General features: G+C 44.2%; 1 protein-coding gene across 1 annotated transcript in view; it reads right to left on the reverse strand.

Moving 5' to 3' along the window:
• The window catches only part of LOC112240034 (protocadherin Fat 3-like), a 316,631-nt gene that overhangs the window by 288,440 nt on the left and 13,788 nt on the right, over window positions 1-14,403 (reverse strand). Inside the window, exons 10-11 of the mRNA XM_042311250.1 lie at window positions 4,074-4,219; window positions 141-278 (exon numbers count right to left, since the gene is read on the reverse strand). Of these exons, the coding sequence (XP_042167184.1) occupies window positions 141-278; window positions 4,074-4,219 (284 nt within the window). The remainder of the gene's footprint in view (window positions 1-140; window positions 279-4,073; window positions 4,220-14,403) is intronic.

A 14,403-nucleotide genomic window follows, 5' to 3' on the forward strand; every position in this document is an offset into this window, starting at 1 on the left:
TTACGGCGTGTTCTTAAGTTCTTAACCACATTACAAATGCTGCGCCCAATGAGCAGTTTAGGGGTTAAGTGCCTTGCTCAAGGGCACATTGGAAGTAAGTGCACCTGAGATACGGATATTGATAATGATATTGATGGCACCTGTAGTACCAGCTCTGCCAGCCTCTGGGCCACTCCTGTCTCTCTGCAGGTGACACTACGAGACGGCATCCCACCCCGGACCACCGTCACGTTGACGTAGTTCGGCTCCGAGAACAGCTCTCCGTCCGTCGCCTCCACCTTCAGAGGAATAATAATAGTAATAATAGTAATTTGAAGAAGAATGATAATAATATAAAAAATAATAACACTATTAATAATCAAATGAATAACAATATGAACAATAATAATAATATTAAAAATAACAATACAATTAATAATAATAATAACATTAATGCTAATAATATTATTAATAATAATACAATCAATAATAATAATAACATTAATAATAATAATAACATTATTAATAATAATACTGTGTATCAAATGGAACACTGTTATGTATAGTGCACTATTATAAGGAGTGACATAGGAATTCATAGGGAGACACAGAGAGACATAGGGAGACATAGGGAGACATAGGGACACACAGGGAGACACAGGGAGACACAGGGAGGCAAAGGGAGACATAGGGACACACAGGGAGACACAGGGACACACAGGGAGACACAGGGAGGCAAAGGGAGACATAGGGACACACAGGGAGACACAGGGAGACACAGGGACACACAGGGAGACACAGGGAGACACAGGGAGACACAAGGAGACACAGGGAGACATAGGGAGACATAGGGACACACAGGGAGACATAGGGACACACAGGGAGACACAGGGACACACAGGGAGACACAGGGAGACACAGGGACACACAGGGAGACACAGGGAGACACAGGGAGACATAGGGAGAGAAAGGGAGACAAAGATAGACACAGGGAGACAAAGGGAGACAAAGAGAGACACAGGAAGACACAAGGAGACAAAGGGAGACATATGGATCCTGGGATCCATCAACACTATATGTGAAGAAAAGAGAAGACACACACACACTCTCTACACACACTACACATAAAACACACAAACACTCTACACACCCCAAACATTGTTCTTAGTAATGTAATACTGTAGTGTAGTGTAATGTAATACTGTAATCTGTAGTGTAATGTAATTTGTAGTGTAGTGTAATCTGTAATCTGGTGGTGTATGTATTGTGGTGTATGTATTGTACTGTATGTGTTGTGGTGTATGTGTTGTGGTGTATGTGTTGTGATGTATGTGTTGTACTGTATGTGTTGTGGTGTATGTGTTGTGCTGTATGTGTTGTTCTGTATGTGTTGTGGTGTACTGTATGTGTTATGGTGTATGTGTTGTTCTGTATGTGTTGTGGTGTATGTGTTGTGGTGTATGTGTTGTTCTGTATGTGCTGTGGTGTATGTGTTGTGGTGTATGTGTTGTGGTGTATGTGTTGTTCTGTATGTGTTGTGGTGTATGTGTTGTGGTGTATGTGTTGTACTGTATGTGTTGTGGTGTATGTGTTGTGGTGTATGTATTGTACTGTATGTGTAGTGGTGTATGTGTTGTGGTGTATGTGTTGTGATGTATGTGCTGTGGTGTATGTGCTGTGGTGTTTGTGTAGTGGTGTATGTGTTGTGGTGTATGTGTTGTGGTGTATGTGTTGTGGTGTATGTGTTGTGGTGTATGTGTAGTGGTGTATGTGTAGTGGTGTATGTGTAGTGGTGTATGTGTAGTGGTGTATGTGTAGTGGTGTATGTGTAGTGGTGTATGTGTTGTGGTGTATGTGTTGTGGTGTATGTGTTGTGATGTGATGTATGTGTTGTACTGTATGTGTTGTGGTGTATGTGTTGTGGTGAATGTGTTGTTCTGTATGTGTTGTGGTGTATGTGTTTTGGTGTGTGTGTTGTGGTGTGTGTGTTGTGGTGTATGTGTTGTGGTGTATGTGTTGCACTGTATGTGTAGTGGTGTGTGTGTTGTACTGTATGTGTTGTGGTGTATGTGTTGTGGTGTATGTGTTGTGGTGTATGTGTTGTGGTGTATGTGTTGTGATGTATGTGTTGTGATGTATGTGTTGTACTGTATGTGTTGTGGTGTATGTGTTGTGGTGTATGTGTTGTATGTGGTGTGGTGTATGTGGTGTGGTGTATGTTTAGTGGTGTATGTGTTGTGGTGTATGTGTTGTACTGTATGTGTTGTGGTGTATGCGTTGTGGTGTATGTGTTGTGGTGTATGTGTTGTGATGTATGTGTTGTGATGTATGTGTTGTACTGTATGTGTTGTGGTGTATGTGTTGTGGTGTATGTGTTGTGGTGTATGTGGTGTGGTGTATGTGGTGTGGTGTATGTTTAGTGGTGTATGTGTTGTGGTGTATGTGTTGTGGTGTATGTGTTGTACTGTATGTGTTGTACTGTATGTGTTGTGGTGTATGTGTTGTGGTGTATGTGTTGTGGTGTATGTATTGTGGTGTATGTATTGTGGTGTATGTGGTGTGGTGTACTGTACTGTATGTGTTGTGGTGTATGTGTTGTTCTGTATGTGTTGTGGTGTATGTGTTGTGGTGTATGTGTTGTACTGTATGTGTTGTGGTGTATGTGTTGTGGTGTATGTGTTGTACTCTATGTGTTGTGGTGTATGTGTTGTGGTGTGTGTGTGTTGTACTGTATGTGTTGTGGTGTATGTGTTGTACTGTATGTGTAGTAGTGTATGTGTTGTAGGGTATGTGTTGTAGTGTATGTGTAGTGGTGTATGTGTTGTGGTGTATGTGTTGTACTGTATGTGTTGTGGTGTATGTATTGTACTGTATGTTTTGTGGTGTATGTGTTGTGGTGTATGTGTTGTGGTGTATGTGTTGTGGTGTATGTGTTGTGGTGTATGTGGTGTGGTGTATGTGTTGTGGTGTATGTGTTGTGGTGTATGTGTTGTGATGCATGTGTTGTACTGTATGTGTTGTGGTGTATTGTACTGTATGTGTTGTGGTGTATGTGTTGTTCTGTATGTGTTGTGGTGTATGTGGTGTGGTGTATGTGGTGTGGTGTATGTGTAGTGGTGTATGTGTTGTACTGTATGTGTTGTACTGTACGTGTAGTGGTGTACGTGTAGTGGTGTATGTCTAGTGGTGTATGTGTAGTGGTATATGTAGAGTGGTGTATGTGTTGTACTGTACATGTAGTGGTGTACGTGTAGTGGTGTATGTGTAGTGGTGTATGTGTAGTGGTATATGTAGAGTGGTGTCTGTGTTGTACTGTACGTGTAGTGGTGTACGTGTAGTGGTATATGTGTAGTGGTGTATGTGTAGTGGTATATGTGTTGTGGTGTATGTGTTGTGGTGTATGTCTAGTGGTGTATGTGTAGTGGTGTATGTGGTGTGGTGTATGTATTGTTCTGTATGTGTGTTGCCCTTGTGGCATTAATAGTTTGTTAATTTCAATACCTTGAGGTTGAAGACTGCAGTACACAGGGAAATATTAGGGCTGCATAGGGGATACATAGGGATACATAGGGACAACATAGGGGATACATAGGGATACATAGGGATACCATAGGGGCTGCAAGGGGATACATAGGGGATACATAGGGATACATAGGGACAACATAGGGGCAGCATAGGTGCAGCATAGGGGATACATAGGGACAACATAGGGACTGCATAGGGGATACATAGGGACAACATAGGGGCTGCATAGGGGATACATAGGGATACATAGGGAAAACATAGGAGATACATAGGGACAACATATGGGGATAGATAGGGGATAGATAGGGGATACATAAGGACAACATAGGGGCTGCATAGGGGATACATAGGGATTGTTTTATTTTTTATTGAACCTTCATTTAACTTGGCAAGCATAAGATATACATAGGAATACATAGGGTTACATAGGGGTGTATAGGGAATGAATAGAGATACATAGGGCTACATAAGCTGTATAGGGGTGCATATGGGATACATAGGGCAGCATAGGGAATGAATAGGGATACATAGAGGGTACATAGGGAAGACCTGGGGGTACATAGGGATACCTTGAGATTGAAGACAACCGTCTTGAGGTTAGCGGAGGCCAGGGACCTCCTCAAGGCCAGGGCACCAGAATCTGGGTTAAGGTTGAAGTAGTCCAGGTCATTACCTGACAGGATCCTGTACTTAACCAGCCCCAGGTCGTCTATGTCTGCAATACAAAACAGCACAGGTTGAGGAGCACAGGGTTAAGCAGGCAGGTAGCCTAGTGGTTAGAGTGTAGAGGAGGCAGGTAGCCTAGTGGTTAGAGTGTAGAGGAGGCAGGTAGCCTAGTGGTTAGAGTGTAGAGGAGGCAGGTAGCCTAGTGGTTAGAGTGTAGAGGCGGCAGGTAGCCTAGTGGTTAGAGTGTAGAGGTGGCAGGTAGTCTAGTGGTTAGAGTGTAGAGGAGGCAGGTAGCCTAGTGGTTAGAGTGTAGAGGTGGCAGGTAGCCTAGTGGTTAGAGTGTAGAGGAGGCAGGTAGACTAGTGGTTAGAGTGTAGAGGAGGCAGGTACCCTAGTGGTTAGAGTGTAGAGGCGGCAGGTAGCCTAGTGGTTAGAGTGTAGAGGTGGCAGGTAGCCTAGTGGTTAGAGTGTAGAGGAGGCAGGTAGCCTAGTGGTTAGAGTGTAGAGGCGGCAGGTAGCCTAGTGGTTAGAGTGTAGAGGCGGCAGGTAGCCTAGTGGTTAGAGTGTAGAGGAGGCAGGTAGTCTAGTGGTTAGAGTGTAGAGGAGGCAGGTAGCCTAGTGGTTAGAGTGTAGAGGAGGCAGGTATCCTAGTGGTTAGAGTGTAGAGGAGGCAGGTATCCTAGTGGTTAGAGTGTAGAGGAGGCAGGTAGACTAGTGGTTAGAGTGTAGAGGCGGCAGGTAGCGTAGTGGTTAGAGTGTAGAGGCGGCAGGTAGCCTAGTGGTTAGAGTGTAGAGGCGGCAGGTAGCCTAGTGGTTAGAGTGTAGAGGTGGCAGGTAGCCTAGTGGTTAGAGTGTAGAGGTGGCAGGTAGCCTAGTGGTTAGAGTGTAGAGGTGGCAGGTAGCCTAGTGGTTAGAGTGTAGAGGTGGCAGGTAGCCTAGTGGTTAGAGTGTAGAGGCGGCAGGTAGCCTAGTGGTTAGAGTGTAGAGGTGGCAGGTAGCCTAGTGGTTAGAGTGTAGAGGTGGCAGGTAGCCTAGTGGTTAGAGTGTAGAGGTGGCAGGTAGCCTAGTGGTTAGAGTGTAGAGGAGGCAGGTAGCCTAGTGGTTAGAGTGTAGAGGTGGCAGGTAGCCTAGTGGTTAGAGTGTAGAGGAGGCAGGTAGCCTAGTGGTTAGAGTGTAGAGGAGGCAGGTAGCCTAGTGGTTAGAGTGTAGAGGAGGCAGGTAGCCTAGTGGTTAGAGTGTAGAGGAGGCAGGTAGCCTAGTGGTTAGAGTGTAGAGGAGGCAGGTAGCCTAGTGGTTAGAGTGTAGGGGAGGCAGGTAGCCTAGTGGTTAGAGTGTAGAGGAGGCAGGTAGCCTAGTGGTTAGAGTGTAGGGGAGGCAGGTAGCCTAGTGGTTAGAGTGTAGGGGAGGCAGGTAGCCTAGTGGTTAGAGTGTAGAGGAGGCAGGTAGCCTAGTGGTTAGAGTGTAGAGGTGGCAGGTAGCCTAGTGGTTAGAGTGTAGAGGCGGCAGGTAGCCTAGTGGTTAGAGTGTAGGGGAGGCAGGTAGCCTAGTGGTTAGAGTGTAGAGGAGGCAGGTAGACTAGTGGTTAGATCGTTGGGCCAGTAACCGAAAGGTTGCTGGATTGAATCCCCCGAGCAGACAAGGTAAAAAAATATGTTGTTCTGCCCCCTGAACAAGGAAGTTAACCTGCTGTTCCCCGGTAGGCCGTCATTGTAAATAAGAATGTCTTCTTAACTGACTTGCCTAGTAAAATAAAGGTCAAATTAAAAAATATTATGTCAAGAACAGCTCAAATAAGCAAAGAGAAACAACAGTCCATCGTTACTTTAAGACATGAAGGTCAGTCAATATAGAACATTTCAAGAACTTTGTAAGTTTCTTCAAGTGCAGTCGCAAAAACCATCAAGCGCTATGATGAAACTGGTTCTCATGAGGACCGTCACAGGAAAGGAAGACCCAGAGTTACCTCTGCTGTAGGGGATAAGTTCATTAGAGTTAACTGTCTCTCATGAGGACCGTCACAGGAAAGGAAGACCCAGAGTTACCTCTGCTGCAGAGGATAAGTTCATTAGAGTTAACTGTCTCTCATGAGGACCGCCACAGGACAGGAAGACCCAGAGTTACCTGTCTCTCATGAGGACCACCACAGGAAAGGAAGACCCAGAGTTACCTGTCTCTCATGAGGACCGCCACAGGACAGGAAGACCCAGAGTTACCTGTCTCTCATGAGGACCACCACAGGAAAGGAAGACCCAGAGTTACCTGTCTCTCATGAGGACCGCCACAGGAAAGGAAGACCCAGAGTTACCTCTGCTGCAGAGGATAAGTTCATTAGAGTTAACTGTCTCTCATGAGGACCGTCACAGGAAAGGAAGACCCAGAGTTACCTCTGCTGCAGAGGATAAGTTCATTAGAGTTACCAGCCTCAGAAATTGCAGCACAAATAAATGATTCACAGAGTTCAAGTAACAGACATCTCAACATCAACTGTTCAGAGGAGACTGTGTGAATCAGTTCTTCATGGTCGAATTGCTGCAAAGAAACCATTACTAAAGGACACCAATAAGAAGAAGAGACTTGCTTGGGCCAAGAAACACGAGACATTGGACATTAGACTGGTGGAAATCTGTCCTTTGGTCTGATGAGTCCAAATTTGAGATTTTTGGTTCCAACCGCCGTGTCTTTGTGAGAAGCAGACTAGGTGAACGGAATTAAGTGTGCCTTGAATTAGAATTCAAGGCACACTTAACCAGCATGGCTATCACAGCATTCTGTCGCGACCATCACATCTAGTTTGGGCTTAGTGGGACTATCATTTGTTTTTCAACAGGACAATGAACCCAAAACACACCTCCAGGCTGTGTAAGGGCTATTTGACCAAGAAGGAGAGTGATGGAGTGCTACATCAGATGACCTGGCCTCTACAATCACCCGACCTCAACCAAATTGAGCTTGTTAGGGATGATTTGGACCGCAGAGTGAAGGAAAAAGCAGCCAACAAGCAGATTTTTATTATTTTTTAAATGTAACGTTTATTTAACTAGGCAAGTCACTCAAGAACAAATTCTTATTTACAGTTACGGACTACCTCAGGCCAATCCTTAACCCACATATGTGGGAACTCATCCAAGACTGTTGGAAAAGCATTCCAGGTGAAGCTGGTTGAGAGAATGCCAAGAGTGTGCAAAATTGTCATCAAAGCAAAGGGTGGCTACTTTGAAGAATCTAAAATCTAAACTATATTTTGATTTGCTTAATCCCTTTTTTGGTTACTACATGATTCCATATGTGTTATTTCATAGTTTTGATGTCTTCACTATTATTTTACTATGTAGAAAAAATGAAAAAATAAGGAAAAACTTCTGAATGAGTAGGTGTGTCTAAACTTTTGACTGGTAATGAATATATATATTTATACAGAGTGCATTGGGAACGTATTCAGACCCCTCCAATCCTTCCACATTTTGTTACGTTACAGCATTATTCTAGCCTTATTCTAGCATTATTCTAGCCTTATTCTAGCATTATTCTAGCATGTATTAAATAAATACAAATCTCCATCAATCTACACACAATACCCCAATAGTGACAAAGCTAAAACAGTTTTTTTTTATATTTGCAAATGTATTAAAAATAATAAACAGAAAAAAACGTATTTACATTAGTATTCGGACCCTTTGCTATGAGACTCGTAATTGAGCTCAGGTGCATCCTGTTTCCATTGATCATCCTTGATATGTTTCTACAACTTGATTGGAGTCCATCTGTGGTAAATTCAATTGATTGGACATGATTTGGAAAGGCAACACACCTGTCCATATAAGGTCACACAGTTGACAGTGCATGTCAGATTAAAAGAACGACAGATTAGTACCTTGTCAGCTCGGGGTTTTGAACTTGCAACCTTCCGGTTCCTAGTCCAACTCTCTAACCACTAGGCTACCCTGCCGCCCCGATGGTGAAGGAATTGTCAGAAGAATTCCAGACAGGATTGTGTCGAGGCACAGATCTGGGGAAGGGTACCAAAACATTTCTGCAGCATTGAAGGTCCCCAAGAACACAGTGGCCTCCATCATTATTAATTGGAAGAAGTTTGAACGACCAAGACTCTTCCTAAAGCTGTCCATCTGGCCAAACTGAGCAATCGGGGGAGAAGGGCCTGGGTCAGGCAGGTGACCAAGAACCCGATGGTCACTCTGACAGAGCTCCAAAGTTCCTCTGTGGAGATGGGAGAGCCTTCTAGAAGGATAACCATCTCTGCAGCACTCCACCAATCAAGTCTTTATGGTAGAGTGGCCAGACGGAAGCCACTCCTCAGTAAAAGGCACATGACAACCCGCTTGGAGTTTGTCAAAAGGCACCTAAAGAACTCTCAGACCATGAGAAACAAGATTCTCTGGTCTGATGTAACCTTAGATTGAACTCTTTGGCCTGAATGCCAAGCGTCACGTCTGGAGGAAACCAGGCTCCGCATTTCACCATGCCAATACCATACCTACGGTGATGCATGGTGGTGGCAGCATCATGCTGTGGGGATGTTTTTCAGCGGCAGGGACTGGGAGACTAGTCAGGATCGAGGCAAAGATGAACAGAGCAAAGTACAGAGAGATCCTTCCTGAAAATCTGCTCCAGAGCGCTCAGGGCCTTCCGACTTGGGCAAAGTTTCACCTTCCAACAGGACAACGACCCTAAGCACACATCCAAGACAACGCAGGAGTGACTTCGGGACTCTGAAGTCTCTGAATGTCCTGGAGTGGTCTAGCCAGAGTCCGGACTTGAACCCGATCGAACATCTCTGGGGAGACCTGAAAAAAGCTATGCAGCGAAGCTCCCCATCCAACCTGACAGAGCTTGAGAGGATCTGCAGAGATGAATGGGAGAAACTCCCCAAATACAGGTGTGGCAAGCTTGTAGCATCATATCCAAGAAGACTTGAGGCTGTAATCGCTGCCAAAGATGCTTCAACAAAGTACTGAGGAAAGGGTCTGAAAACTTATGTAAATGTAATATTTCAGTTTTATTTTTTAAATAAATTGGCAACAATTTATAAAAACCTGTTTTCGCTTTGTCATTATGAGGTATTGTGTGCAGACTGATGAGGGAAAAACATCTATTTAATCAATTTTAGAATAAGGCTGTAACGTAACAAAATGTGGAGAAAGTCAAGGGGTCTGAATACTTTCCGAATGCACTGTTTATACAAATTATCCAATGGATTATGATCAAGTGCTGGTAAAAACCTACTATTTATAGTATTATACTATATTTATACCATTATACTACATTTATATCATTATACTATATTTATACCATTATACTATATTTATACTATTATACTATATTTATACCATTATACTATATTTATACCATTATACTATATTTATACTATATTTATACTATTATACTATATTTATACTATTATACTATATTTATACTATATTTATACTATATTTATACTATTATACTATATTTATACCATTATACTATATTTATACCATTATACTATATTTATACCATTATACTATATTTATACTATTATACTATATTTATACTATTATACTATATTTATACTATTATACTATATTTATACTATGGGACTAAACCCCTATTTGACCCATAGGGTGGTTGTGCTGCGATCCAAGTGGGAGATGGGAAATGATGGACTCGCGGAGAGGAAGAACTTTGCAGCTGTTTCTGAATGAATCAACAATGCCATGCTGGTGGATGGTAACATTCAAATAAAACCCAGTCCTGAAACAAAACATAGACCGAAAAAAAAATGCAGGTCCAGAAAATGGATTTCTGCTGGTGTGGGGAGTCCCTAACTAGTTAGTTTTGGTTTTCATCCAATTGGCGACAGATTTTCATGCGAACATTCTAAAATATGAGCATTTTCCCATCAGTGGTGTTTCCACCAAACTGACTTATTTCCCCATCAGTGTTTCCACCAAACTGACTTGTTCCCCTCAGTGTTTCCACCAAACTGACTTGTTTCAGCCTCAGTGTTTCCACCAAACTGACTTGTTTCCCTCCAGTGTTTCCACCAAACTGACTTGTTTCAGCCTCAGTGTTTCCACCAAACTGACTTGTTTCCCCCTCAGTGTTTCCACCAAACTGACTTGTTTCCCTCCAGTGTTTCCACCAAACTGACTTGTTTCCCTCAGTGTTTCCACCAAACTGACTTGTTTTCCCTGAGTGTTTCCACCAAACTGACTTGTTCCCCCTCAGTGTTTCCACCAAACTGACTTGTTTCAGCCTCAGTGTTTCCACCAAACGGACTTGTTTCAGCCTCAGTGTTTCTACAAAACTGACTTGTTTCCCTCCAGTGTTTCCACCAAACTGACTTGTTTCCCTCCAGTGTTTCCACCAAACTGACTTGTTCCCCCTCAGTGTTTCCACCAAACTGACTTGTTTCAGCCTCAGTGTTTCCACCAAACTGACTTGTTTCAGCCTCAGTGTTTCCACCAAACTGACTTGTTTCAGCCTCAGTGTTTCCACCAAACAGACTTGTTCCCCCTCAGTGTTTCCACCAAACTGACTTGTTTCAGCCTCAGTGTTTCCACCAAACTGACTTGTTTCAGCCTCAGTGTTTCCACAAAACTGACTTGTTTTCCCTGAGTGTTTCCAACAAACTGACTTGTTCCCCCTCAGTGTTTCCACCAAACTGACTTGTTTCAGCCTCAGTGTTTCCACAAAACTGACTTGTTTCCCCTCAGAGTTTCCACCAAACTGACTTGTTTCCCTCCAGTGTTTCCACCAAACTGACTTGTTCCCCCTCAGTGTTTCCACCAAACTGACTTGTTTCAGCCTCAGTGTTTCCACCAAACTGACTTGTTTCAGCCTCAGTGTTTCCACCAAACAGACTTGTTCCCCCTCAGTGTTTCCACCAAACTGACTTGTTTCAGCCTCAGTGTTTCCACCAAACTGACTTGTTTCAGCCTCAGTGTTTCCACCAAACTGACTTGTTTCAGCCTCAGTGTTTCCACTAAACTGACTTGTTTCCCTCCAGTGTTTCCACCAAACTGACGTGTTTCAGCCTCAGTGTTTCCACAAAACTGACTTGTTTCCCCTCAGAGTTTCCACCAAACTGACTTGTTTCCCTCCAGTGTTTCCACCAAACTGACTTGTTCCCCCTCAGTGTTTCCACCAAACTGACTTGTTTCAGCCTCAGTGTTTCCACCAAACAGACTTGTTCCCCCTCAGTGTTTCCACCAAACTGACTTGTTTCAGCCTCAGTGTTTCCACCAAACAGACTTGTTCCCCCTCAGTGTTTCCACCAAACTGACTTGTTTCAGCCTCAGTGTTTCCACCAAACTGACTTGTTTCAGCCTCAGTGTTTCCACTAAACTGACTTGTTTCCCTCCAGTGTTTCCACCAAACTGACGTGTTTCAGCCTCAGTGTTTCCACCAAACGGACTTGTTTCCCTCCAGTGTTTCCACCAAACTGACTTGTTGGCTAAAAGGACGTAGCGCACATCCGTTTCCGTTTTTATGTACCAAATAAAAATCTAAAGGTCAATGTGTTTCCATCACCTTTTCCACTCTACTGATGGTATCGCTACAAAAACTGTCACGTTATAATATACCCACTCTGATCGTGGCACGTGCCCCTCTCTAGCCAACAGCTCACAGATACAGTGGGGCTAGTCTAGATTACAGCTCACAGATACAGTGGGGCTAGTCTAGATTACAGCTCACATATACAGTGGGGCTAGTCTAGATTACAGCTCACATATACAGTGGGGCTAGTCTAGATTACAGCTCACAGATACAGTGGGGCTAGTCTAGATTACAGCTCACATATACAGTGGGGCTAGTCTAGATTACAGCTCACAGATACAGTGGGGCTAGTCTAGAGTACAGCTCACAGATACAGTGGGGCTAGTCTAGATTACAGCTCACAGATACAGTGGGGCTAGTCTAGATTACAGCTCACAGATACAGTGGGGCTAGTCTAGATTACAGCTCACAGATACAGTGGGGCTAGTCTAGATTACAGCTCACAGATACAGTGGGGCTAGTCTAGATTACAGCTCACAGATACAGTGGGGCTAGTCTAGATTACAGCTCACAGATACAGTGGGGCTAGTCTAGATTACAGCTCACAGATACAGTGGGGCTAGTCTAGATTACAGCTCACAGATACAGTGGGGCTAGTCTAGATTACAGCTCACAGATACAGTGGGGCTAGTCTAGATTACAGCTCACAGATACAGTGGGGCTAGTCTAGATTACAGCTCACAGATACAGTGGGGCTAGTCTAGATTACAGCTCACAGATACAGTGGGGCTAGTCTAGATTACAGCTCACAGATACAGTGGGGCTAGTCTAGATTACAGCTCACAGATACAGTGGGGCTAGTCTAGATTACAGCTCACAGATACAGTGGGGCTAGTCTAGATTACAGCTCACAGATACAGTGGGGCTAGTCTAGATTACAGCTCACAGATACAGTGGGGCTAGTCTAGATTACAGCTCACAGATACAGTGGGGCTAGTCTAGATTACAGCTCACAGATACAGTGGGGCTAGTCTAGATTACAGCTCACAGATACAGTGGGGCTAGTCTAGATTACAGCTCACAGATACAGTGGGGCTAGTCTAGATTACAGCTCACAGATACAGTGGGGCTAGTCTAGAGTTACAGCTCACAGATACAGTGGGGCTAGTCTAGATTACAGCTCACAGATACAGTGGGGCTAGTCTAGATTACAGCTCACAGATACAGTGGGGCTAGTCTAGATTACAGCTCACAGATACAGTGGGGCTAGTCTAGATTACAGCTCACAGATACAGTGGGGCTAGTCTAGATTACAGCTCACAGATACAGTGGGGCTAGTCTAGATTACAGCTCACAGATACAGTGGGGCTAGTCTAGATTACAGCTCACAGATACAGTGGGGCTAGTCTAGATTACAGCTCACAGATACAGTGGGGCTAGTCTAGATTACAGCTCACAGATACAGTGGGGCTAGTCTAGATTACAGCTCACAGATACAGTGGGGCTAGTCTAGATTACAGCTCACAGATACAGTGGGGCTAGTCTAGATTACAGCTCACAGATACAGTGGGGCTAGTCTAGATTACAGCTCACAGATACAGTGGGGCTAGTCTAGATTACAGCTCACAGATACAGTGGGGCTAGTCTAGATTACAGCTCACAGATACAGTGGGGCTAGTCTAGATTACAGCTCACAGATACAGTGGGGCTAGTCTAGATTACAGCTCACAGATACAGTGGGGCTAGTCTACAGATTACAGCTCACAGATACAGTGGGGCTAGTCTAGATTACAGCTCACAGATACAGTGGGGCTAGTCTAGATTACAGCTCACAGATACAGTGGGGCTAGTCTAGATTACAGCTCACAGATACAGTGGGGCTAGTCTAGATTACAGCTCACAGATACAGTGGGGCTAGTCTAGATTACAGCTCACAGATACAGTGGGGCTAGTCTAGATTACAGCTCACAGATACAGTGGGGCTAGTCTAGATTACAGCTCACAGATACAGTGGGGCTAGTCTAGATTACAGCTCACAGATACAGTGGGGCTAGTCTAGATTACAGCTCACAGATACAGTGGGGCTAGTCTAGATTACAGCTCACAGATACAGTGGGGCTAGTCTAGATTACAGCTCACAGATACAGTGGGGCTAGTCTAGATTACAGCTCACAGATACAGTGGGGCTAGTCTAGATTACAGCTCACAGATACAGTGGGGCTAGTCTAGATTACAGCTCACAGATACAGTGGGGCTAGTCTAGATTACAGCTCACAGACACAGTGGGGCTAGTCTAGATTACAGCTCACAGATACAGTGGGGCTAGTCTAGATTACAGCTCACAGATACAGTGGGGCTAGTCTAGATTACAGCTCACAGATACAGTGGGGCTAGTCTAGATTACAGCTCACAGATACAGTGGGGCTAGTCTAGATTACAGCTCACAGATACAGTGGGGCTAGTCTAGATTACAGCTCACAGATACAGTGGGGCTAGTCTAGATTACAGCTCACAGATACAGTGGGGCTAGTCTAGATTACAGCTCACAGATACAGTGGGGCTAGTCTAGATTACAGCTCACAGATACAGTGGGGCTAGTCTAGATTACAGCTCACAGATACAGTGGGCTAGTCTAGATTACAGCTCACAGATACAGTGGGGCTAGTCTAGATTACAGCTCACAGATACAGTGGGGCTAGTCTAGATTACAGCTCACAGACACAGTGGGGCTAGTCT

The sequence above is a fragment of the Oncorhynchus tshawytscha genome, linkage group LG33 (assembly GCF_018296145.1).
Source record: "Oncorhynchus tshawytscha isolate Ot180627B linkage group LG33, Otsh_v2.0, whole genome shotgun sequence".
NCBI classification, from domain to species: domain Eukaryota; kingdom Metazoa; phylum Chordata; class Actinopteri; order Salmoniformes; family Salmonidae; genus Oncorhynchus; species Oncorhynchus tshawytscha.